The sequence below is a fragment of the Papaver somniferum genome, chromosome 1 (assembly GCF_003573695.1).
Source record: "Papaver somniferum cultivar HN1 chromosome 1, ASM357369v1, whole genome shotgun sequence".
Lineage (NCBI taxonomy): Eukaryota > Viridiplantae > Streptophyta > Magnoliopsida > Ranunculales > Papaveraceae > Papaver > Papaver somniferum.
In genome coordinates this window covers 203,410,926-203,434,598 of record NC_039358.1, presented here as the reverse complement: position 1 = coordinate 203,434,598, position 23,673 = coordinate 203,410,926, and the positions used below count along the sequence as shown (strand labels likewise).

The window sequence follows — 23,673 nt, the reverse complement described above, 5'->3', positions numbered from 1 at the left end:
GGGGTAAAGACGTTAGAAGTAAATCTTGGTCACTCCTTATCTTGATATTTATATTAATATCTAAATTACCCTCTTGATTAATTTTTTGGTAATGATTAGTTAGTGTTAGTGTTAATAATAGTTAGTGTAGTGATTAGTAAAATGATTAAGTTAAAGATAATTAATGAGATTGAAAAATCATATGGCTTTTTTAAAAAAAAAAAGAAGCAGTATTATTGAGAGAGTAAAGTTGGAAAAGAAAAAAAGAACGAAAACATGAAAAACAAAGGATTTTACCAACCACAACCGAAGGAAGAGTATTTGGGTACCCAGGTATGTTTCAAACTTAGATAATGTTGGTTGAATTGCTCCAAATTTTTAAAAAACTGTAAATTTTTAGGGTAAATTTGGGCTTGTTTGGTTACCTTATGTGACGAACAGGTTACCGAACTCATCTGAAAGTGTAGTTCGGTTACCTTTTCTATATACGCAGGTTACCGAACTCGTTCTTTAATGGAGGTTTTTAGTTGTTCGGTTACCTTTTCCATACACGCGGGTTACCAAACTTTGTTTATAGAACTTACAGAGTAATGTTCGGTTGGTTCGCAAACTTTAACCTAACAACATATCTAACCGAACTCCACATGTATGCAATTAGTGAAGAGTTCGCTTTGTCAAGATTTTTTGTGAACAAACCGAACATAGTGGAACAAGTTCGGTTAAATTGAAACTCAACATAGTAGGCAAAATAACACAGTTCAATTACATTGGAAAAAAATTTCTTTTTGGAATATAAGTAGAGTTCGGCTATTAGATAGTTTTAGAAATTTTTGCGAACCAAACGAACAAGGTAGGTAAAGTTCGGTTATATCATAACTCAACATAGTAGGAAAAATAACACAGTTCGGTTACATTTATTTATTTTTGGTATTATGGGTAGAGTTCGGTTACTAACTAGTTTTAGAATTTTTTGCGAACCAACCGAACTCCGAGTTCGGTTATGAAAAATTAATTTCGTGATAACCGAAGTGTTCTTCGTGTTCTTGGTTTCAGAATGTTCGGTTACCAAACTAGTTTTTTTAAAACTGTTCCTAACCGAACATGCCACTTTAACATCCATTTAAACCATATTTTGATGATTTCTACTCAATTTTCCTATCCAAAAACGAATTAAAAAGATTGATGGGTTTTTCAATCGAACGAGGAACGTCAAGGAAAGAGAGAAAAAGAAGAAGAGAATAAACTTTTTTTCAAAACTAAAAATTTTCAATTTCTCTTTTAATTTTGATATTGGTTAATAAATTCATTTATATTAGATGTATATGATTAGATTTATATAGTTATTAATTTAGTTTTAATTTAAATTAAAGTAAAGGGTAAATGAGTATTTACCTAACTTTGGGACACCCCTTATAAGTACAGGGAGGTTGGCCTAATAAGACCATGGTCCCCAAAAAAACCATGGTCCCTAAAAAATCATTCTTCTTAAAACAAAAACAAAAAAATAGCCCAGGTAGGAATTTGGATTAGCCCAAGGTGTTAAGTATTAGTGCATTTGTATTCTCTAATCCCTACCGCATCTGGTACATATATTCCTTTATCCAAGTTGGAAGCTTGAAGAATCACCTGTTCTGCTCAATCTCAGTAAGTATACTACTTCCTTCGTCCTAGTTTACTTGACAATTTTTAACAAAAGTGTACCAAAAAATTATTATATTTTTCACTAAAATTATCTAATTATCAAAAAAGAAATAAAAATTAGGATACAAAAACTAGTATATTAAACAAGTAATTTGAAAGATTGATGATGTATGTGGAAGTAATTTGAATTTGTTTCAAATTTTTGCAAAATCTTATTTTGGCAAATAAACTACGACGGAGGGAGTATTTGTGATTGAAAATTTCAGTAGGTCGAAAGTGCTTGATAAATTGTGTCACTGAACTCAAAATAGTTTCGCTCAATTTTCATTAATCTTTGTAGGTTAAGTGCTTGATACATCATGTATCCCTGAACCCAAAATAGGATTCCTCTATTTTGTTTAATTCAATCTCATTTAGGTTGTAGTTCAGCACCAATCGATCTGTGTATATCCATCAAGAATGATGTGTTTGTTGGATCAATCTGTACTTATGGTTCATTTTTTCTTAATATATTGTTACGTGTTCATTATTAGAGATGTCTAGAGAAGTTACCTTAACATAGAATTAAGCAGAACATATCTTATCAAAAAAAAAAGAAAATGAGAAGAACGTAGCACTTGGAAGGTAGAAAAAAATTCGCTTGCTGCTATCGTATTCTCTTTTTAACTTCATGGTTCGTCTGTTTTTTTGGAAAAAAATAGCCCCCGGGCATAAATTCCTGAATCTGTCGCTGTGCTTATATAATAATGATTTCAAAAGTACTTTCAGAACCTTTTTGGCATGCAATATACAAAAAGATTACCACACAACAACCGACAAACTTTATTTGTATTTGACGGATTTAATCTAAGCAGTAGGTTACTCGATTAGATAAGATTTTGTTAAAGAAAAGGTTTCTCATTTTCATCGTAATCGCAGGTCCCTCCTCCAGCACCACCACCTTGGGTACCGGAAAATGGATAATTAATTTACATTAAGAAATTAGAAACTTTCTGCTAAAATAAGAAGATAAAGACACTACATCCTTTAAATTCTCATCATTAGTTGTTTCTTTCGGTACCATGGTAAGACTTAAGAGCTAGACTCTCTCTCTCACTCTTCCTTTTCCCAAATTATAATTAGAGCCGATGTCATCGTATTATAGTGATAAAGTTATTGGGTGTTTATATTATTGACGTGAACTCGAAACTCACGAACACCAAATATTTACCGATAAAAACAAAAGAACTAGGAACTAGTTATCCATGTCTAGAGGTGTACGTAAACTGGACCGTACCAGCATGGGCACCGCCCAACACAACACGTGAGTTAGCCCAGCACGACTAACGTGTTGTGCTGCACCGGGATAATCGGCACAGTGGCACAACATGTACGGTTAAGCATGTGGCACAGCACATCACGCTAACAGAACACGTCATAATATGTATAAAATACTGCACAATACGGTATAATACAACACATTTTTTTGTATATTTCAATAAAAGAGCATTTATTCTAACCATTATTTTCTGACATTCTATCTTCGTTATGTTGAATTATTTCAATAATAGATATGACTTGCGGAGTAAGTTGTGCCAGGGTTTGTTGTGTCCGTTAAGTTTCCCTCTAGATCGAACTAACAACAACAATCCTCAAGGTCCAAGTTTCCCTCCACTGCCTCCTTCAGTTCCTTGCGGAGATGTTTAATACTTGGGAGGTCGTAGGACAGCTGCTGAATACATTCCAAAGGAAAAATAATTAGCTAGGAGGCGAGTAATATTAGATTACACCAAAGCACATGAAAGATGATAAAATGATAATTTCCAGAGTCCCATTAGAGCTTACCGCCACCACCTCATATACCAGAATATCATTACTGCTACTATCATTGTTAGATTAATATTTCTGTCCGGTCTTTCACTTTTTTAATTTTTTCCACAAAAATAAGAAGTAAAACACCCACCTATTGAAGGATGCAAGGAGTATAAAGAAAATATCTTTTTAAGCTTCTTTAACAAAGTAACCGCATATAGAACAATATGAGCAACGTTTATACTTGATGTTCATTTGTGGCAACCGCGTATAGAAGATTATGAGCAACGTTTGTAGTTCATGCTCATTTGTGGCAAAAAGGAACATCTGTATCTCCTGTAGACACTTATATGGGATTCGTGACAAGATCCGTTGCTAAATCATTAGGAACGATGATATCCGTTAAGAATCCTGGCCCCTCCCAATCAAGATGGTGGGATATAGCCCTCGTGTCAAGCAGGTGCATGCCCACTAGTTCTTTTGTTTTTTAATCACTACATGCCCACACTTCCAAAACAATGTTTAGCAAAAAAGAAAAGAAAAATAATACTGGTAATAATAATTAAACGTTGTTTTTATCTCTAAACAAGGTAATCGAGAGTCGAGACATGTGCTTTGTTTGATCTATGTAGTAGGTTACTCGGGAGTCGAGATCAAACAGTAGTCATAGAGTCATAGGCTGCATCATGTCATTGGAGTTTTGTGCACATCAGAATAAGAATATGGTTTCTCCATTTCCATCACAATCGCGGGTACCCCCCTCCCCACCACCACCACCTCGTATACCACCGGAAAATGATTAATTATTCCCACCAGACCACTTAAAAGAAATGAGAATCCTTTTCCTCGTAATAAGAAGGTAGAATACATTGAACTACATTCCTATATATCTGCCTTCGTCTGTTTTTTCTTTCAGTACCCTGCTAAGAGCACCTCCCTCTCACTCTTCATCTCTCAACAGTAATCAACTATGTCGTCGACGTGCTGGTTAACAGATCCTTCCTTGTTTGTGGAATATTATGATTGTGTGATCCGTCTTTGGAGGCTCCCCGCAAAATACACCTTTCCTATGGACAGTGGGAGTGTATTCACGATTGTGATGTCCACGATTATCTCTCTTTGGTAGATCACTCTTTTGAATGGAAGAAGAGTGATTTTTATGCTTTTGCTGATTTCTTATACAAACATGATTGTTTAGTAAATTGTCAGGGTTTGGTGCTTCCCGTAACTTTTCCTCGAGATCGAACAAACAACAACAAACCTAGCATGCGAGGTATAAGGTTCATGTCACATGAGGTGCTAAACTTGTCAAACTATGGTCTACCGCCTCCTTCAGTTCCTTTCCGAGATGTTCAATACTTGCAAGGTCGCGGGCCTGCTGCTGTGGAGTATAATTCAAGGGAAAAAGAATTAGCTACCAAATTGGAAGCGAGTAACAAAGAACGAGATCAAGAGAAGGCTGAGAAACAAGCTCTGGAAATTGAAGTTCGCCGGTTAAAAGCAATGAATTCCACTCTTCAATCCAAGAACTATTTATTCAATCAGAAGGCCATATGAGTTGGGAAGATAATTTGGCCAATCTCTCGTCCAATCCGCAAGGGTTGAAGTTATGACATCAGAGGTTCACAAATATGATCGATCAAAGTACTTTCCTAAATATTTTCTATCTGATTCTTATCACATTTTGCTGTTTACTTTCGAGTTTTTGTCTGCCTTGGTTGTAATAGTAAGACTGCATGTTGTATTTCGGTGTCCTGGCCCCTGGGTATGGATTAATTCAGAATTGCATTTCTTTTTTCTTTTTTTATCTATTCTGCGAAATTGATAGCCTTTCAATGCACGTAGGTTCAAAGCTGAAACCGCTCTTTCTCTCTCCAAATAATTTTTACTTCAGGTTTTCTTCAGACTCAGCCTCCATAGCTGAGTAATCTCTAAGATGAGGGTGCTGCCGTGTTGTATACACCACATTCTTTTCGTGTCAACTTTTCTGCCTCACACTCTCACTGGAAATGTATTTCTCTTACAATAAAAGGAATTCCCATTTCCTTTTCTCCTGATGGTCTTAGATACAACGGAACAATGGAATCTCGGATAAGATATTTCAAGCAAAGCCCAGACAGATTCCTAAGGCATTCAAGGCATGCAAAACAAAAATGAATGCGATACAGTGAATAAATTGAAAGAAAATGAAAAAATGAAGTAGTCGTAAAGGATAATTGTTGAGTGGTTTCTAATACGCTATACGTCCCAAATCCTGGATGACTTTCCCTCTTAAGTTGGTACGGCCTGCCTACGTAAGGCTGAGTGGTAGAATTTTAATCAATGGCGATGTTGGTCATCTTTTTATTTTTGATAAAAGCGCATCAAGACGATTCAAACAAATAGGGAATCCAAAAGAGACCAATTTTGTAGACAAGCTACGATAGCAAGAGAGTGGGTTCAATTTGATGAACCGCCAAACTTGTCTGATTTTGTTACGCTACCGCTGAAGGCTATATTTTTGAGTTTGTTTGAGTAATTTACAGCCGATTATCTATTATATCTTCTCCCAGAGAATTTTATCGTGTCAGTCGATAGTCAGGCAGGTGACAATGCCACGATCAACTTAATTGGAGGCCATCCCTATTAGGCTAGTACCCCTTTTCTAACAATGTGACAACTGAACCAAATAGCATGTATGAATTGATTAATTGAAAAATGATCCTCACTCCTCCTAATCAGTCAGATAACAAGTCCTTAAAAGTTTATAAACCCAATAAACCAACTTAAGAGGGAAATTCACTTGGGAGACAACACAACTTTAACGGAGAGTTGAAAAGCGAACTTAAAACACAGACAAAATGACACCCTTAGCGGGTAGAACAAACTGAAAACCCAAATCATTGATCATTAAACGGTAGCTGCGATACAATGTCAAACATCAATTCTGCAGTGCCTCCTCTCTGGTAGTAGTGGTGGACCGGTGGTGTTGCTTCATTCGCAAAAATTGCAGGTCTTTGCAAACCAAAAAAGCCTATAAGAAAAATTATCACCACCGCAATTCGCAAAACCAAATCCACTAGATTCTCCTTGCAAAAAGATTCGCATACATTGCAGGAGGCTATATCTGAAAGACTTGGCACCACCTAGCAAGCAGAATCCGGAGCCGGCGCCGGAGCCGAACTAACACCCCTGTGTATATACATGTAAAATGTAGCATTAGAATAAGAGCCATTTTAATTTTCATCATCTTATATACATGTATATGGTAAAATATACATCATTACAAGGGGAAATAATTGCAGCAGTGCTGCCAAATTGCTGGCAAGACATGTAAGAGCTATCTAAATGAACGGAGCAGACGCTCTACCTTGGTTGGTGTAGAATTGCTGGGGCTCCGTGGATAGAGGAAGCTTGCACGGCTGAGTCTTAGCTAGTATGGCCTCAATTTCTGAAAGTGATGTACTAGCAGCTTTCCCTGAAATTGATGTACTGCCATCAACCAACTTTTCCCTAGCCTTCTCTGGCTCTTTGATGTCAACCAATATCCTGGCTTCTTTTAGGGAACTTGCAGTTCTGATACGCTTCTCCTCAACTAACACAGCCTCATTCTCTGGCTCCGTCGATGTAACTCTGCGGGCCACACTAATGCTTTGCTGATCAGACATAAATGTATCATCCCCAACAACCCTGTGCAGCCATACCGTAAACATACATCCATTATGTGTTCCTTTTATGAGATTCATCATTATAAATTGTAATCTGGAAAAACTGAAATGGGGTATACCTGTAATCGTAATTGGTGCCCATAACTGGTGCCTCCGGTTTGTTGATGATTCTCGCCTCCGTGTATTCACCTAGTAGAAGATCTGCTTCTTCGTCTGAAAATAGCCAAGGAAGATTTTTTATCTAGTACAGTCACAAGATGTTATTCATCAACAAGATGACAGATTCAAAAGAGACAGAACTAACTTATAAACATAAACAAGTTTTAAAACCTGTCGCACGATTCACAAAAGAACTAATACTGCTGTCTTCTTTTCTAATGAAAAATAGTTCTTTTGATGTTCATCCAGATCTTTGCATCCTTCTTTTTTGACATTGATAGATCGAGAGCAGAGATGTAACTAAATTTATATTTTTGTAAAAGTTGAATGAGTTTATTCAGACTAGTCACTGCTTACATATGTTGACTAGTAGCTATTTTATTTTATTTTGAACAAATCAACAGTTATTTTATTTTTATTTTGAAGAAATCAATGAAATAATAGTTGATTTTAGTATTAACTGAGAATAAAAAATCAAGTAGAGTTGTATTTTAATGATTTTTGCTTGATTTGACCCGTTAGCCCTTTGTTTATTTAGTACATGCCCAACAATGCTATGCCAAATTGATTATCATTCTCTAGTTTCAGCTATCATTCAAAAATAATCTATGGTATGTTAAAGTATTACACGATGCTTACTGTGATTCTACACAAGCTAAGCCAAGCCAATAAAGTGATAAACTATCATCAGGCGATCCTGATAGCAAAGATCGCCATAGACATGACAGGTTAGAAGATTTAGAAAGAAACTGTTTGTCCATCATAATCAAGGTTTTGTGCAAATTCAGTGACAGATAGAAAAATGTGTTAGAATAGCTATTCCAATGCAACTATAGCGAATGATAACTTCCATCCTGAATAAGATAGTCGTACGTACTATAATTTAACTAAGACAACAAATAAGAAACTTTACTTGTGGCGAAGTGATTTTCCATGGATGCCAGTGTAGGCAGACAATCCCCTCAATTTTCCCCTTTGGCTAAAGCACTGGCAGATGGTTCCAAAAAACACAACTTTCTCTCATCCTCCTGAAGTTCTACACAGAGGACAAGTAAGGAATAAGAAATCTGACTATAAAAATCATAATGATCAAGGAAAATGAGTAGTTTATCAATAGTTTCATGTGGCTTAAGAATTGAACTTTACAAGTTGGAAATCAAGAAATCTAACAAAGAAAATACTTTAAGCAACCTCCAAGAAGAATTCATCATTAAAAACGCAAACGAGGAAACAATGAGGGGGACAAGAACCAAAACCTCCACAAAAGAAAAAGAAACACAGCCTGACCATTATTGGTTTTAGAACTAAAGCAAAACATAAATCCAAACCGAACAACCGACTTTATACAAACTGAATCGAAATTAAAGTCTTTATTTCGCCAGATAATTTGATCATATTTCTGAAGTCTCTGAAGTAATGATGACCTCTTTAAGTCTAGCAATGTCATCTTCTAAGGCAGCAACTATTTCCTCTACACCCTTCTTATAAGCCTTCTCTCTTTGCACCTCTTCTTCATTTTCCCTTTCCTTAGGACTGAATTCCACAGGAGCATACTCATCACCTCCTAGGTATCGAACCTCTCGGTATGGAACCAGCAGAGCAGGTAAACCATAGTGGGACAAGTTTAGTACATCATGTGACCAGAAATAAGTAGTACGGTTGTAGTCAGAATTGCCAGATCCATCTCTATCTCGAGGAACACTTATGGAGACTGCCAAACCTTGACAGTTTACAGAAATGTCATGTTCATATAAGAACTCTGCCAAAGCATCGTAATCGCTCTTCTTCCATGGAAAGGAGTTATCGACTAAAGAAAGATGATCAGTAACGTTTTGCAGGAAAGTGAAATCCTTAAGCCCAATAGGACTACTGTAGTTTTTTTCAAGCCTCCATAAACGGATTTGACCTGCATAGTGATCAATATACAACTCGGGATCTTTAAACCACGACATAGTAACTCACTTAATCTGAGATAAGACTCTTTATAACAAACTTGTGAAGGAATTGAAAGAAAATAGTAAAGCAAAAAACAGAAGTTTTTGCCTGATGTTTTTTTTTCTTCTTAAGAATTCTATACAATCTTATAAAGAGCTTAGATTTTGGCTCCCACAATAATTCAATGTCAAATTATTGATTATTTGTCATAACTTGCAGGCCGCCAGAATTAGGTAGGAATGAGTTATGCCTGACTCAAGTTGTTTAAATTTTTTATGATTAATATGTTCAGAAAAAGATAAAATCAATACATCAATTTATTCTTGAGCCATCTTGGACTTCTGGCTGTTTCAATAGACGCCTAGAAACTAGATATTAACTAAACAAGTTGCAGGGCTGCTCTAATTATCACCATTATCCCCAAGAATTTAGCATATTTACAGGCAAGCAAACAGAAAACTTGGCAGTAATCAATCCTTCCTCGTTCAATTTTCATTTGACCCTAGAGAAACATCCACAGAAATTTACAACTACATACATATTTGAGATTTTATAGATTAAACAAAAGGCTGCTAATTCTACATTGTGAGAAGAGAATATTCCTATCTAAAGAGATATCACCCGTAGTGTAATATTCTTATAGATTAATAGGCTTTCATAATCAGTTTATCTTTTACTGTTTAGTACAGTGCAAGCTCCTGGGATTAGGTTAGATTATACTAATTCAACTTGATCAAGTTAAGAATCAAAACAATTTAATGAAAACAGATAATCACAAATCTACATCAAATACTTAAAAGAGTAAAAACAAAATTCATAATGAGAAAAGGTAAGTGAATTTGAGGATCTCTTACCTTGTTTCTTTTACTGTCCTCTTCAGCTAGACTCATGGCTTCATAAGAGAACCGATCATCCAGAACATCATCAATAGCATCATAAGCAGCAAGCATCAGGCTTGTGAATCAACCATTGGATTAGGTTACAGAAGCATCATACATCTGCTTCCTATTGGGCAACAACACAAAAACCCAATCTTTCTCAATATCCCCTGATACAAAATTGAAACTTAATGAGTAATAACGCCTTCTAAGAAATCCACAACTCCCTTTCTCAATTCAAACGAAATAAACCAAATTCTGAAAATGGGTTAGATAATTAGTTACTCAAATCTTAGTTTTCACAGTCAATTCAGAAAAATACCTTGATTTGAGAATACCCCCAATTTTGTATTATGATATGGCTCCCCATTGTTATTTCTCAACTTATTTTCCATCAAAGATTCTTTTTTTTCTTTTTTGAGAAGATACTAGATAGGAAAATTTGGGTTTTGATTTATTTGGTTTCACCGTAAAGATCGGTTTTGCTGATGGTGAACTCCAAAACAAAGACAGTGTTCGTTTCATTTTCTGCTTCTTCTCTCTCTCTCTCAGAGGCAGAAGATAAGGATTTTCCTTAGGGTTAAATTTGTCAAATCACGTTTATTTTTATTACTGATCTATTTCGGAAATCAGAGTATGACGGATATTGATTGCGATGATATCAATAAGCCCATATTACTTCCTAATTATGGAAGCATATTACATCAACGATGAAGATGATCAAGAAACAAACAAACAAACAAAATGGTTTGAAACCATTAGAAGGATGTCAATTTTTCAGACGAGTTGTAAAAATTTTGTACAATTTTCTATTTTCGTTCCTGAAATATGTAAATTTTGTACGGATTGTTTTTCTCGATTTTCAAATGTAATTGATCAATGTAAGCAAAATTTCATATTAATGAAATTACGATGTGATACCTCTTTCCATAAAAAAAAACTAGACACATGTAACTTTTTTTCTTCCTCTTTCCATCAAGTGTAGTAACACAAGCATTTCTTCTTTTGTATTTAAAGAGTAATTGTTAATGAGAAAACACACTTGATTTTTCTTCATCTCTTTCATACTTTGTCTCCTTTTTGTCTCTTATTTTTCTACCACTCTAAACACTAGGACTGCACATGGGCGGATATGGACGGATATTAGCTAAAACCAACCTCGCATCCACGGATTGCGAGTTTTTATTTTTATAACCAATCCCGCACCCACAAACAGCGGGCGGGTTTTGTTACCCGCCCGCTACGGGTTGGGCGGGTGTAGGTTTAAACCATGGACTTCTGTTGGTTGTGTTATTCTGCCCTTTACACATATATGTCGATTATTTGGAAATAAATATAACTGATTTTCTTTTTGGGTGATAATGATGTTGGCTTAAATCTACACGTTGAAGGTTTAATAGATGATTACACTATCTATACGTTGTCATATACTCCATTTACTGTCAGTTATTAGTGCCCTTAATGCATATTGAAAACTTAATTTATCTCGATTAATTTTGATGAAGTTTTTTTAGCCAGAATGTATATTGCTTACATTGGAAATTTCAAGAGCATAATTCAACATTTGCAAAATATCTAATATTCTTTTCTATCTCTATCTTTCCGGGCGGCATTATAACTTGAATTTGCTTAGCATTGCCGTCAGTGATCAAATTGTACATTGTTGTTGACGTCGTAGGTGAAAAGAACTCAGGAAGAAAAAGAATTGAGGAGAAGAAGAAGAACTGATGTCTGAGGAGGCGCCGCGAAGAAACTAGTGGAGACAGAGGGTTCTCTAAAATCTAATAGTATCACTGGGGTTTTAGTAACGGACGGTTAGGATTAGTTGTAATCAACGGTGTATATTTAGAGGGTTTTTCGGGCTGGTATAGGCGGATTTTAGCTAAAACCAATCTCGCACCCATAGACACCGGGTTTTTATTTTCATAACCAACCCCGCAACCACAACGGGCGGATTCAGATTAAAAACCCACGGGTTTAGCGGGTACGGGCGGGTATGGGTATGATGGGCGGGTCTTGTGCAGACCTACTAAACACATTATCAGCACTTTGCCTAACCATTTGAGTTTCAATCCTTCAAACACAAAACAAAGGAAAGTTGTTGGCTTCATTCTCGAATCAAGTAGTAGAATTTTTCCAAAAGAAGGCATAACTCAACCACTTTGTTTATTATTACCTTTGAAGGATATCTTATCATTCTACTTGTTAGCAAATATATTATACCCATGATGCATATGTATGTATGTTAATTATTTTTCTTTTAAAATATAAATATTCTAGTAGTATTTTATTTTTATCAAATATTCATCATATATGTATACATTCATGATGTTATCCCCGCCATACATATTTTCTTTAGTATGTTACATTATTATTTTAGGTCTTCCTCAAAATTGTAAAAAAAAAATTGGCATGTGCTTTATCCTTGGTATTATATCTTAGTTTGATATTACTCATGCATGTCACAAATATTAATTAAAAGTTATTTTTACCCCCCAAACTGCTTGCTACTAAACCTGCAAACGGATTGCGACTTAAATTCCAATAATTTTGTATGCGTATATAAATGATAAACGGGCCTCTAGTTTATTTTTCTTAACAAACCTATTTTCAGTTGACTATTTTGTCAACCTTGTTACCAAATTGTTTGCAATTTTTAAACCATAAAGAAATTTGGTTTACAAACAAAGCTCCCTCGTTAAAACCATAAAGAAGCTTGGTTAATTAATTTTGTGGACTAGGTTATGATCATAGATTGGACTATATAACATATCCGTATTACCCACAAAACCATAAATAAATTTGGTTTTAGTATCCATCTTGGCCATAAAGAAATTTGTTCACGGGAAAATAATATCGGTATTTGTCGTGGACTCAGAAGGACTTGAGAATCATATTAATGCCCTTTATCTTGTCTGTGTAGATGGACCTAATTAGACCAGAATTCGAACTTTTGGACTCAGCAGAACTTGAGTACCATCGTTGGGTATCTGATGTGGAAACCACCTTCGTGGCAAAGGACTACACCTCCACTGTCAAGCCATCTTCCGACGCTGCTCAGGCAACTGAGAAAGACAAATCTCATGCTCTTATGTTCCTTAAGAGGCATATCGATCACAACCTACGTTGGGTTTATCATCACTTGAAGACACCAAAAGAGTTATGGGATGCTCTAGGTAGCCGTTTTGGGAACATTCAGGATTCCTTAATACCACAATTGAACGTCTTGTGGAAAGAAATCCGCTTCCTCGATTATGTAAAAGTGAATGATTTCCAAAAAGACATGTTGCAAATTCAGGCACGTATGGACTTCAGTGGGAAGAAACTCACAGATGAGGAAATGATTCAGAAAACCCTATCGACCTTTCCCACCTCGTCCATGATACTAGCGAACCAGTATCGTTTATAGGTTGACAACAAAAGAATCACCACATTCAGTAGGTTGATAAACTTACTACAAGTGGCTGAAAGGCACAATGAGATTCATGTCAATAACAATGCCAGATCTATCGGGAAAAAGAAAGTTCCCGAAGCTAACCATGGCAAGGTCAATAAGGGAAAGCACCCCAAAGGAAAGAGGGCTCGACATTCTGACTCACATACCCATGATCCATACCGACGTGGAGATAACACCTCTCGTGGAAGAGGACGTAAGGGACATAATCAAGGTCGAGGACGTAAAGGTCACTCTAATGTTTGGCACAGAGAAGGAACTTCTTGCCATAGTGGTGGTGATCCTAAGTTCGATAAAACACCTAAAAATCCCACTAATAAAAAGGTCGCAGATGAAAATGCGCCTTGTTTTAGGTGTGGAATTACCGGACATTGGTACAAGCATTGCAAGGCTAGTGCCAATGTAGATGCGAGCTACAAAAAGTACCGGGAAACTCTCGAACAAGAGGCTCACTATATGGAATAAAATGATGTAACCCATGACGTCAACCTCACAATTTCAGACTTCCTGGACAATGAGGACTTTGCCCCAACCATGGATGTCCCTGATTTTGCTTGGGCCTAAGAATTTAGTTTCTTATTTGCTTGCTAGACTCTATCTGCCTTTAAATGCTTTGAAGTTTTTATGTTATCTTAGATTATCGTTTGTTTAATAGTTTGAGTAGTTTTATTGTTGCTGAACATGTTCTTACCATCTTTATGTTATGTGTATGGATTATCTATAAGTACTTATTTTCTATTATGTTCTATAAAATTTTACTTTGTTTATGATAATTGTTGTTTAGCATGTAAATTAGAATGAAAAGGAGACCTTTCTAGTAGAACAAAATTCTCTAAAGGAAGTGAGATAAATTGTTCGTTTTTCTTTGTTTGTAACATTCCTTCCTAATGTACTTGTAGGAATGTCTCCAGGAGAAATTGAATGTTTAGTTGATAATGCAACCACCCACACTATCCTAAGAAATAAACAATTATTTGTCGATTTCCATCCTTATAATACATCTGTGACTACGATGATTGGATCGTCGCAAGTAATAAGTGGGCGAGATACTGCTCAGTTCTTTTTTCCAAATGGCACAATGATTAAAGTCATAAAATCTTTATATGCACCAAGAGCTCACCGCACTTTTTTAAGTTTCAAGGATATCCGTACAAATGGTTATCACATGCAAACTCACCGCGAAAATGGAATTGAGTACATATATGTGACCTCTAGTGAATGCGGAAGGAAACGCATCTTAGAGAAACTAATGAGTCACTATAGTGGATTGTATATCACCACTATTATGATTATTGAATCCCATGTGGTTTCCAACGATGAACTGTTGGAGAGTGACTTATGTAAGCATTGACACGATCGACTAGGGCACCCAGGTCGTGATATGATGATCCGTTTTTTGAAAAACTCACACGGACATCCTTTCTTTAGAATGAAAAAGGAAATGGGACAAAATATTGTTACAATGCAGAGTAACAATGTGCATTATAAAGTAAATGATGCACATTTTATGCCTTCTAAATTAAGAGAAGCGCAACCTTACACGGACATCCTTTCTTTAGAATGAAAAAGGAAATGGGACAAAATATTGTTACAATGCAGAGTAACAATGTGCATTATAAAGTAAATGATGCACATTTTATGCCTTCTAAATTAAGAGAAGCGCAACCTTAGTCTTTCAAAGTAATTGAAGCGCACCTCCTGTCCCATTCTTCTTCTTTGTCCTTATCGAAGGCACATCGCTCATTCTGCAAAGTTTGTGCTTTAGCAAAAACATGATCGGGACCATCCTATGTTAAAGATACCAAAAAAAATATTCCATTTTTACAAAGAATACAAGGTGCAATTTGTGGACCTATACATCCAGAATGCGTACCATTCAAGTATTTTTATGGTTCTGGTTGATGCTTCGACCCGTTGGTCATATGTTGCATTATTGTCCACAAGAAATGCTGCATTTGCAAAGCTCCTAGCACAAAGTTATACGATTAAGGGCTCACCACCCTGATTATCCAATCAAGTCTATCAGACTTGATAATGCTAGAGAATTTACATCTAAAAGATTTGATGATTTCTGTATGTCTAATGGAATTGACGTAGAGCACTCCGTACCCCATGTACACACTCAAAATGGTCTCACAGAATCTACCATCAAAAGGTTACAGATGATAGTTAGGGAATTGGTTATGTGTTCCAACCTGCTTATTACTGCCTGGGGTACGCCATATTGCATGCAGCATTACTTATTCGTTTTAGACCCACTGCTATCCAACCATTTTCTGCGTACCAGTTTGTAACTGGATATGAGCCTGATATTTTACATTTACGCATATTTGGTTGTGCCGTATACGTGCCTATTATTCCTCCACATCGTACTAAGATGGGTCCACAAAGACGAGTAGGTATTTATGTTGGATACGAATCCCCAACAATTATCCGCTACCTAGAACCTTTGACAGGCGATATCTTTATTGCTAGATTTGCGGATTCTCACTTTAATGAGACAACCTTCCCGTCGTTAGGGGGATGTATGGAAAAGGACTTACAAAGGGAACGACAGGAATTGTCGTGGTGTGTTCCCACGTTGTCTCATCTTGATCCTTGCACTCCACAATGCGAAAGTGAAGTGAAAAAAATTATCGATCTTCAGAATTTGGCAAATTCAATGCCTGAAGCATTTAATGATATCACTAAAGTGACGGGATCACATATACCAGCTGCAAACGTGCTTGCAAGATTGGAAATTCCCGACGATGGAAAAGGTACCATAGATATAGGTACCAAGGCTGCACTTGGTGGAAGTGTATCTAAGGTCGTGGCCCCCAAAAGGAAGAAGGGGAGACCACTTGGTTCGATCGATACTCAGCCAAGGAATAAAAGGGCGAGTAAGGCACAAACCGATCCATATATCATCAATACAGATAATCCACCTCATGAGATTGTCTCTGATTGCAGTTATGTCCATGAATCATTACTGGGGACGCCCCGAAGTTTGAATTGATTCCAGAGAATAAACAAATCTTTATGGATTATGAAAGTGCATACATGTTGATGGAACGATCCTCCACACATATTGATGATATATTCGCATATACTGTTGCTCGAGATATTTTAGAGCATGATGATATCGAACCACGCTATATTGCAGAATGCCAAAAGAGAGCAGACTGGCCTCAATGGAGAGATGCAATCCGGCTGAACTAGATTCACTGGCAAAAAGACAGGTATTTGGTGCGGTAGTGCTAACCCCACCAGGTGTAAATCCTGTTGGACATAAATAGGTATTTTTCAGAAAGCGTAGTGAGATGAACGAAGTCTGAGATATAAGGCTCTCCTTGTGGCGCAAGGTTTCTCAAAATGCCTTGGGATTGATTGCGAAGAAACGTACTCTCCTGTAATGGACATCATCACGTTCCGTTACTTAGTCAGCTTAGTAGTTTTAGAATGACTTGAAATGAAACTTATGGATGTGGTTACCGTATATATTTCTGGGATCTCGATACAGAGATATTCATGAAAGTTCCATATGGACTTCCATTGCCCACATCAAGTAACTCTAAACCACGGAGTGCGTTTGTAATTCAGTTGAAACGCTTACTTTACGGATTAAAGCAATCCAGGCGGATGTGGTATACCCGTCTAAGTGATTATTTGATTGGGAAGGGATATACAAATAATGAATTTTGCCCCTGCGTGTTTATAAAGAAAATAAGTTCCGGATTTGCTATTATAGTTGTCTATGTCGACGACATGAACGTAGTAGCTACTCTTGATGAAATAAGAGAAACCGCAAGTTATTTGAAATCCGAATTCGAGATGAAAGATCTTGGGAAAATTTGGATGTGTATAGGACTTGAACTAGAACATAGAGCTTGTGGAATATTGATCCACCAGTATGCATATGTCCAAAAAATACTCATGCAATTTAATATGGACAAAGTGCACCCTGCTAGCACTCTCATGGTTGGTCGAAATTTAGATGTACATAAAGATCCATTTCGTCCAAAGGAAGATGACGAAGATGTATTAGGAGATGAATATCCCTATATAAGTGCAATAGGCGCATTATTGTACTTAACACAATGTATTCAACCAGATATCTCATTCTCGGTGAATTTGTTATCTAGATATAGCTTAGAGCCAACGCAGCGTCATTGGAATGGTATAAAAAATATCTTTAGATACCTAAAGGGAACTATTTACTTGGGTTTGTTTTATCCCTACGAAGAAGAAATGAGAGATGCTAATATAATTGCGACTCCTTACACCGGAACCCCAAATAATGTTTTGGTTGGTTTTGCTGATGTTGGGTACCTCTCAGACCCAAACAAAGGTCGATCACAAACTGGATATTGTTCACTATCGAGAATACAACGATATCTTGGAGGTCGACCAAGAAAACTCTTGTGGCTACCTCCACGAACCACTCTGAGATCATTGCCCTACATGAGGCGGTTCGTGAGTGTATATGGTTAGGGTCTATCATTACACATATTCGAGGGACATGTGGTTTGAGTTCTACCACCGAACAACCAACTTGCATTTATGAAGATAATGCAGCTTGCATTGAACAGATGAAGCAAGGGTATATTAAGGGTGATAATACGAAACATATATCACCGAAGTTCTTTTACAATCAGCAACAACAATGTCTTCTAAACATTCAAGTCAGTAAAGTAAAATCTGATGAAAATGTGGCAGACTTATTTACTAAGTCGTTACCTTAGTCCACATTTGAAAAACATGTGAGAAGTATAGGACTAAAGAGATTGTCTGAACTTTCGTGACTCCATATGACTAAAGGAATTGTCCACTCCCATTATTGTATTAGACTAAAGAAATTGGCATGCATCAGGGGGAGCACCAGATGGTATGTTGAACTCTTTTCCTTCATCGAGGTTACTTTTTACCATTGGGTTTTGTTACTCGAATTTTATTTTTAATGAGACAACAATAGTACCATAAATGAAAATCATGGAGATATGTCGACATTAGGGGGAGCATCTAGCGATGCACTAATGACATCAAATTGTGTTGGACTCTTTTCCTTCACCGAGGTTACTTTTTGCCACATGGTTTAGTTACTCGACAAGGTTTTTAATGAGACAACAAAAACACTAAAGATACAACTTCGGTTGAGGTTATTCTTCTCCTTACAAGTGTTCAGGTTTTTGTGCGATATTTTTCCGGACACAGTTCTACAAAGGAGAAGAGTCCTGACAAGCGACGCCATTTCAGAAGCTCAAATATTGTCTTTTTTCCTTCGACCAGTTTTTACCTCAACGAAATTTTCTGGAAAGGTTTTGACAAACGCAATGAGTCTATAATGCTGGTCATCCAAGGGGGGGTGTTGAAGTGACATTTGTAGAGAAGTGGCTGACCACACACCACACATATCAAGATGCATGTGCTCATACTCTCAATTATTAGACACATGTAACTCTTTCTCTTCCCCTTCCCAACAAGTGCACTAACACAAACACTTCTTCTTTTGTATTTAAAGAGTAAACGTTAATGAGAAAAAACACCTGATTTCTCTTCCTCTATTTCATACTTTGTTTCCATTATGTTTTGTCTCTTATTTTGTCTACCACTCTAAACAAATTTTACAGTTTTACTTTGCCACACGTCTAACAAAGTCGAATATTTCATTCCCAGAGGAGGAAACTCATACGCCTTTCATCAGTTAAGATCAAGAAAATTTTAATTTTGTTTTCGCCAATTCATCACATGACATATGATACTACAGTCAATTTGGCTAAGGCGACTAAATTTTTGTCTACCAGGTGGATTAACCAAATGTAAATTCGTTTTGGTATACAATTCAATGAAAAATTATTTACAAACTTGTAGGAGTGAAATATCGCACATTCATTATGTATGCGAAGTAAAGGTCATCTAATCTAAGCGAAAACCATCGCATATACTAAAATAAGGATGACGTGTTTAATGATGTCATCATAGTCACGAGTAAAGTGTGATGATCTGTGCGAAGTGTAAAGTATGCGAGATTGAGCGATTGTAACACACAGTGATTCCGAAAATAGGGGATCTATTAGCTGTCATCCACTATGTAGTACCCTATATAAGGGGAAGGAATCTGTGTATTGAGAGAGAACTCTAAGGTGAGTGTTAGACAAGAAATCAAGAGAGAGAAAGTTTATTTGGAGAATAAGTAAAATCTTTGTAATATTTTGAATTCGATCCCAAGATCTTGATTAATAAACGATTGATTTCCATTATGATTACTTAGAAAATTATATAATATTGAATAGATGTGGTTGTATGATTCCCTGCAACTACATTTTGGCGCTAGAAACAGGGAGGAGTGGTATATCCTCTTGGTGAATCTGTTTAAAAATCAAGTTTCCAGAATTAAAAAACCTAGAATTTTTCCTTCAACATTTGAGATTTTCATTCGATAATGCAAGAAAGTGGAAATGGTAAAAATTAGATCTACTGTTAAGCAAGTGGCAGCAGCCAGAAGAAGTAAAAGAATTGTCGAACGAAGAAGGGGAGAAATTCATGAGCAATTAGAGGAAGGAGAAAGAACAAAGCAAAGAAATGATGTTCCGAATGGACTACAACGTACACAAGAGCAGAATAATGATATTGATTATGATAGAGTGAGTATTCATACTGCATATACGAACTCTACTAAAGATGAAACACAGAGAACTGGAGATGAAGGAAGGATTGAAGGAAATGAAGAAAATATGACAATTGAAGTACTTAGAGAAAGATTGATTGCTGAACGACAAAGAGAAGATGAAGAGCGTGCGAATTTGATACGACCGAATGATGATTTAAGAGAAGAGGATCTCAGATTGCACGAACTAAGATCAAGAAGTGTTACGCGATCAAGATCAAGAACCAACGGAAGTTCATCAAGAAAAATTCGATCAAATCGAAGAAATGCCAGACGAGAACAAACATTAGATAATATCGATGAGAATTTTCAAGAAGATGATAATCTAAAAGATCAACGCTACGAGAGACACAAAGTAAATGACCGATACGAACAACCACATGAGCGTCGTCGCAGACAAGAAGATCAAAGGAACAATAGACTTCAAGATGCAACTGAACGTCATCGTACTCGTTACGCATCAGATAATGATGGATAACATGATCCGGAACAAGGGAGAAATCTATTACATGGTAGACAAATATTGAGGGATAAATATGCACGTGAACAAGAGGAAGAGAGAAACAACGCTTTTCGCGAACGTGCGAGATTTGAACGACAAAGACGTAGAAGAAGAAGAGAAGAAACTGAAGAAAGAGAGATTGAGAAGGATACACGTCAGAATAATCATGAGAATATATTAAGACAAGCCAAATTAAAAGTACCTATGCAACAAGATTTAGACCAAACTATGAGCGAAGAAATTCTCAGAGAAATGGCTGAATTGAGAGAAATGATGACTATGCGAAAAAATGGTGGAAGAAGGAAGTTAGAGGAAGCAGTAGAGGAAGCTGGGAAAACACCTTTTGCGAGGAAAATTCAAATTGCAATAATACTACCAAAATGCAATTTACCTGTATTCACTAGTATATTTGATGGTAGTACATGTGCGTACAACACATAAAAGCCTATAGGCGATCTTTATTGCAGTGGGAAGAAAATGATGCGGTGTTGTGTAAATATTTTTCTGTGAGCTTGATAGGAGAAGCCTTGCAGTGGTTTGAAGGATTACCAGTAGGAACTATTAGATCATTTCGTCATCTACAAAATGTCTTCTTAGGACAATATATCAGCAATAATATGTCAATACCAGGAATTGACACGGCCTTTGGACTTCGCAGAAGGGTCAATGAAAGTTTGCGTCATCTAACAACACGTTGGAGAACCATGTGTAGTGAAATGGAAATACGAGTAGATGAACGATTTCTTATACTAGCCTTTGTCAATTCTCTTTTTCCTACAGATTTTCAGGATAAAAGACACCATCACAATGTCGGAGTTGCCTGAATTTCAAGAAGATCATATTGCACTTGAGGAGAAGCAGAGAGAAGTGGAATCTTATCCAGTTGCAATGCCTAATGCGAACACTGGGAATGCAATTTTACTCCCAAGGATGACAAATGTTGTTGCGAGTACATCACAGGGAAATAAAGGAAAGAAAAGTACAAAAATGGAACAAAAACTGGTAGCAATGGGTAGTGAAGATCAAGAGGAACTCGAAAGAGAATATAAAGAAGCACAATCCCAAGCTAGAGGAAGAAATAACAAGATTCAAAGAATGGATAATCCCATGGAAGGTTATGGAGGTCAACAACCATATCATAATAAAAGACAAGGTACTGGAAAGGTGGTCTGGGAACAAATAAGCTTGCCAAAGTTGAATACTACAGTAGACAAAATCTGGGAAGCTGTTATACTAATGGAAAAAATTCCTGAACCACACAACGTAGGATATGAACCACCACCGAGCAGAAGGAGCAAAGAATTCTGTGTATATCATCTCTTTCGTGGTCACACAACAAGTAATTGCAGAAATGTGAGGAAAATCACACTGAGAATGATTGATCAAGGAAAATTGAACCACTTCTTAATACAACAGCCGCAGAATCTACCACCACCACCATCAGGAGGAAATGCATATGGTGAGGAAAGATGAAAGAATACATTTGTAATTGAATTAGGTGCAAAGGCAAAGAACCTATATTGCAATTCGATTATACACTCTTTCAAAAATATAAAATATTTTCATGACAACATCTTAAGTCGTGTGTATGCAAGAGATAATGATGGAAGAGAAATCCTCAACCTTGCAAAGATATCACCATTAAAGGATTGACAAAAACAGTCCATTTCGTTCAGTGCGGAAGAAACACCAGGAGGAGGAGAATTACATGAGTTTCCATTAGTGGTGAAGTTGGGAATTAATCCAAAAACAAAAATAGATGATGACGATGAAGAAGAAGATGAAGCGAATACTTGGGATATAAATAGAATACTCATAGATCCTGGGAGTTCTGTTGATATTCTCTTTTATCATACATACAAGACTATGGGAGGAAGGGATGACTAATTAATTCCTTCAACTTACAAAATTTATGGATTCAATGGTACTGCGAACAAGCCAAAAGGAGAAGTCAAAATGAGAATTTCACTGCGAAGTTTACCAACAAAATTCGTATTTTGTGTTGTTGATGTTGAATCACCATATAATGCTCTGATTGGAAGACCATGGTTGCATAGTATCTTGGGTGTGGCTTCGAAATTTCACCAAGGCATAAAATTTCCTTTACCTCAAGGCCTAGGCATAATAAGAGGAGATACAAATGAAGGTAGAAATTGTCAGGAAATTGATATTGATAACTGAGAAGAGAGAGAGTACAAAAGTAGAAATTCGAAACAGAATGCTAAAGATAGCCAAAGGGGTGAAAGATTAATGGTGGATGTAGTGCCAAAATCTGGAAAAATAGAAAAGAAGGATATTGAAGTAAAATTATCTGCGAATAATCACAACAAGCGAGTCAGAGAGATTACTTATAAAGAAGGAGAGCGAATGCAGAGGCAGAAGTTGTGTTCTCAGAAGAAAAGTACCATGTGCGATGATACTCGCACAAGGGAAAATGAAGATATCATGCGAAATAATGTTCTGAGAAGCATCAATGAACTCAAAGAAATACAAAAGATGACATGAGCAGAAGAGTAATATGAATATCTTTCCTCATGTATGAGAACTCAGTAAGAATTCTATGTACTAGAGTTATATAACTCACAAATAAGAATGGAATGAAAAATTTCTATTTTCATAAGGCAAATATAAGACCTTAAAGTAAGATCTTAGTATAAGGAAACAAAGTATATAAATACATAAGAGAGGTATTCAAATGTGGCGTGCACCCTAGTTCGCATAAATGCAAGAGGCAACAAGTAAGACCTATCGCACGTCACATTTGGGAAAAACCTGATAAGCATGACTCAAGGGAAAGCTACATCGACCCTGGAACTTGAGTCATGGAGATTTGGGGTGAGAAAAAACGAAAAAGCCCATCCAGGAGAGGTGCCTTAAATTTTCAATCTAAGCTCAGTGCCTTAGATTGAGAGACTAAGGTGAGAAAGTCTCTCCTAAAGAGTGCAGAAACTCGATCAGGGCGCCGAGGTACACAGTTGAGTCAAGAGTGCCCGGGGCGTTTGGAGCGTACCTTGCCACTCTTGACAAGTCCTGACTATGAT

General features: G+C 36.6%; 3 protein-coding genes across 7 annotated transcripts; 2 read left to right on the top strand and 1 right to left on the bottom strand.

Moving 5' to 3' along the window:
- Positions 1-6,101: 6,101 nt before the first annotated feature.
- LOC113312665 lies at positions 6,102-10,554 on the bottom strand. 5 transcript variants are annotated; one of them, XM_026561409.1, is made up of 6 exons: positions 10,353-10,554; positions 10,007-10,200; positions 8,131-8,253; positions 7,178-7,271; positions 6,761-7,080; positions 6,102-6,582 (listed from the first exon to the last, which is right to left on the bottom strand). In XM_026561409.1, exons 3-6 carry the CDS (start codon positions 8,150-8,152, stop codon positions 6,512-6,514), a joined length of 507 nt encoding a protein of 168 aa, XP_026417194.1. In that variant the 5' UTR covers positions 8,153-8,253; positions 10,007-10,200; positions 10,353-10,554; the 3' UTR covers positions 6,102-6,511. The 5 variants fall into 5 exon arrangements, with proteins under 5 accessions (XP_026417194.1, XP_026417184.1, XP_026417189.1 ...); XM_026561399.1 differs by lacking the exons at positions 10,007-10,200; positions 10,353-10,554 and adding an exon at positions 8,642-8,783; XM_026561404.1 differs by lacking the exons at positions 10,007-10,200; positions 10,353-10,554 and adding an exon at positions 8,642-8,689 and having other exon boundaries at positions 8,131-8,245.
- A 2,399-nt stretch (positions 10,555-12,953) lies between these two features.
- LOC113358509 lies at positions 12,954-13,949 on the top strand. The gene is made up of 2 exons (XM_026602106.1): positions 12,954-13,328; positions 13,440-13,949. The coding sequence occupies exons 1-2, from the start codon at positions 12,954-12,956 to the stop codon at positions 13,947-13,949; spliced, it is 885 nt and encodes a 294-aa protein (XP_026457891.1).
- Positions 13,950-20,884: 6,935 nt separating this feature from the next.
- LOC113358502 lies at positions 20,885-22,105 on the top strand. The gene is made up of 3 exons (XM_026602095.1): positions 20,885-21,047; positions 21,152-21,294; positions 21,413-22,105. The coding sequence occupies exons 1-3, from the start codon at positions 20,885-20,887 to the stop codon at positions 22,103-22,105; spliced, it is 999 nt and encodes a 332-aa protein (XP_026457880.1).
- The last annotated feature ends 1,568 nt before the right edge of the window (positions 22,106-23,673 follow it).

What these genes read in the sequence shown, in the direction of transcription:
- LOC113358509 (XM_026602106.1), top strand. Translation starts at nt 12,954, where the DNA reads ATGGACCTAATTAGACCAGAATTCGAACTTTTGGACTCAGCAGAACTT. An exon ending in AAGACATGTTGCAAATTCAG is followed by an intron (nt 13,329 to 13,439) that starts GCACGTATGGAC and finishes TATCGTTTATAG; the next exon opens with GTTGACAACAAAAGAATCAC.
- LOC113312665 (XM_026561409.1), bottom strand. Translation starts at nt 8,152, where the DNA reads ATGGAAAATCACTTCGCCACAA. An exon ending in GGCACCAATTACGATTACAG is followed by an intron (nt 7,081 to 7,177) that starts GTATACCCCATT and finishes ATGGCTGCACAG; the next exon opens with GGTTGTTGGGGATGATACAT. An exon ending in GCAATTCTACACCAACCAAG is followed by an intron (nt 6,583 to 6,760) that starts GTAGAGCGTCTG and finishes GTATATACACAG; the next exon opens with GGGTGTTAGTTCGGCTCCGG.
- LOC113358502 (XM_026602095.1), top strand. Translation starts at nt 20,885, where the DNA reads ATGGCTGAATTGAGAGAAATGATGACTATGCGAAAAAATGGTGGAAGA. An exon ending in ATTCACTAGTATATTTGATG is followed by an intron (nt 21,048 to 21,151) that starts GTAGTACATGTG and finishes TGAGCTTGATAG; the next exon opens with GAGAAGCCTTGCAGTGGTTT. An exon ending in CCTTTGGACTTCGCAGAAGG is followed by an intron (nt 21,295 to 21,412) that starts GTCAATGAAAGT and finishes TTTTTCCTACAG; the next exon opens with ATTTTCAGGATAAAAGACAC.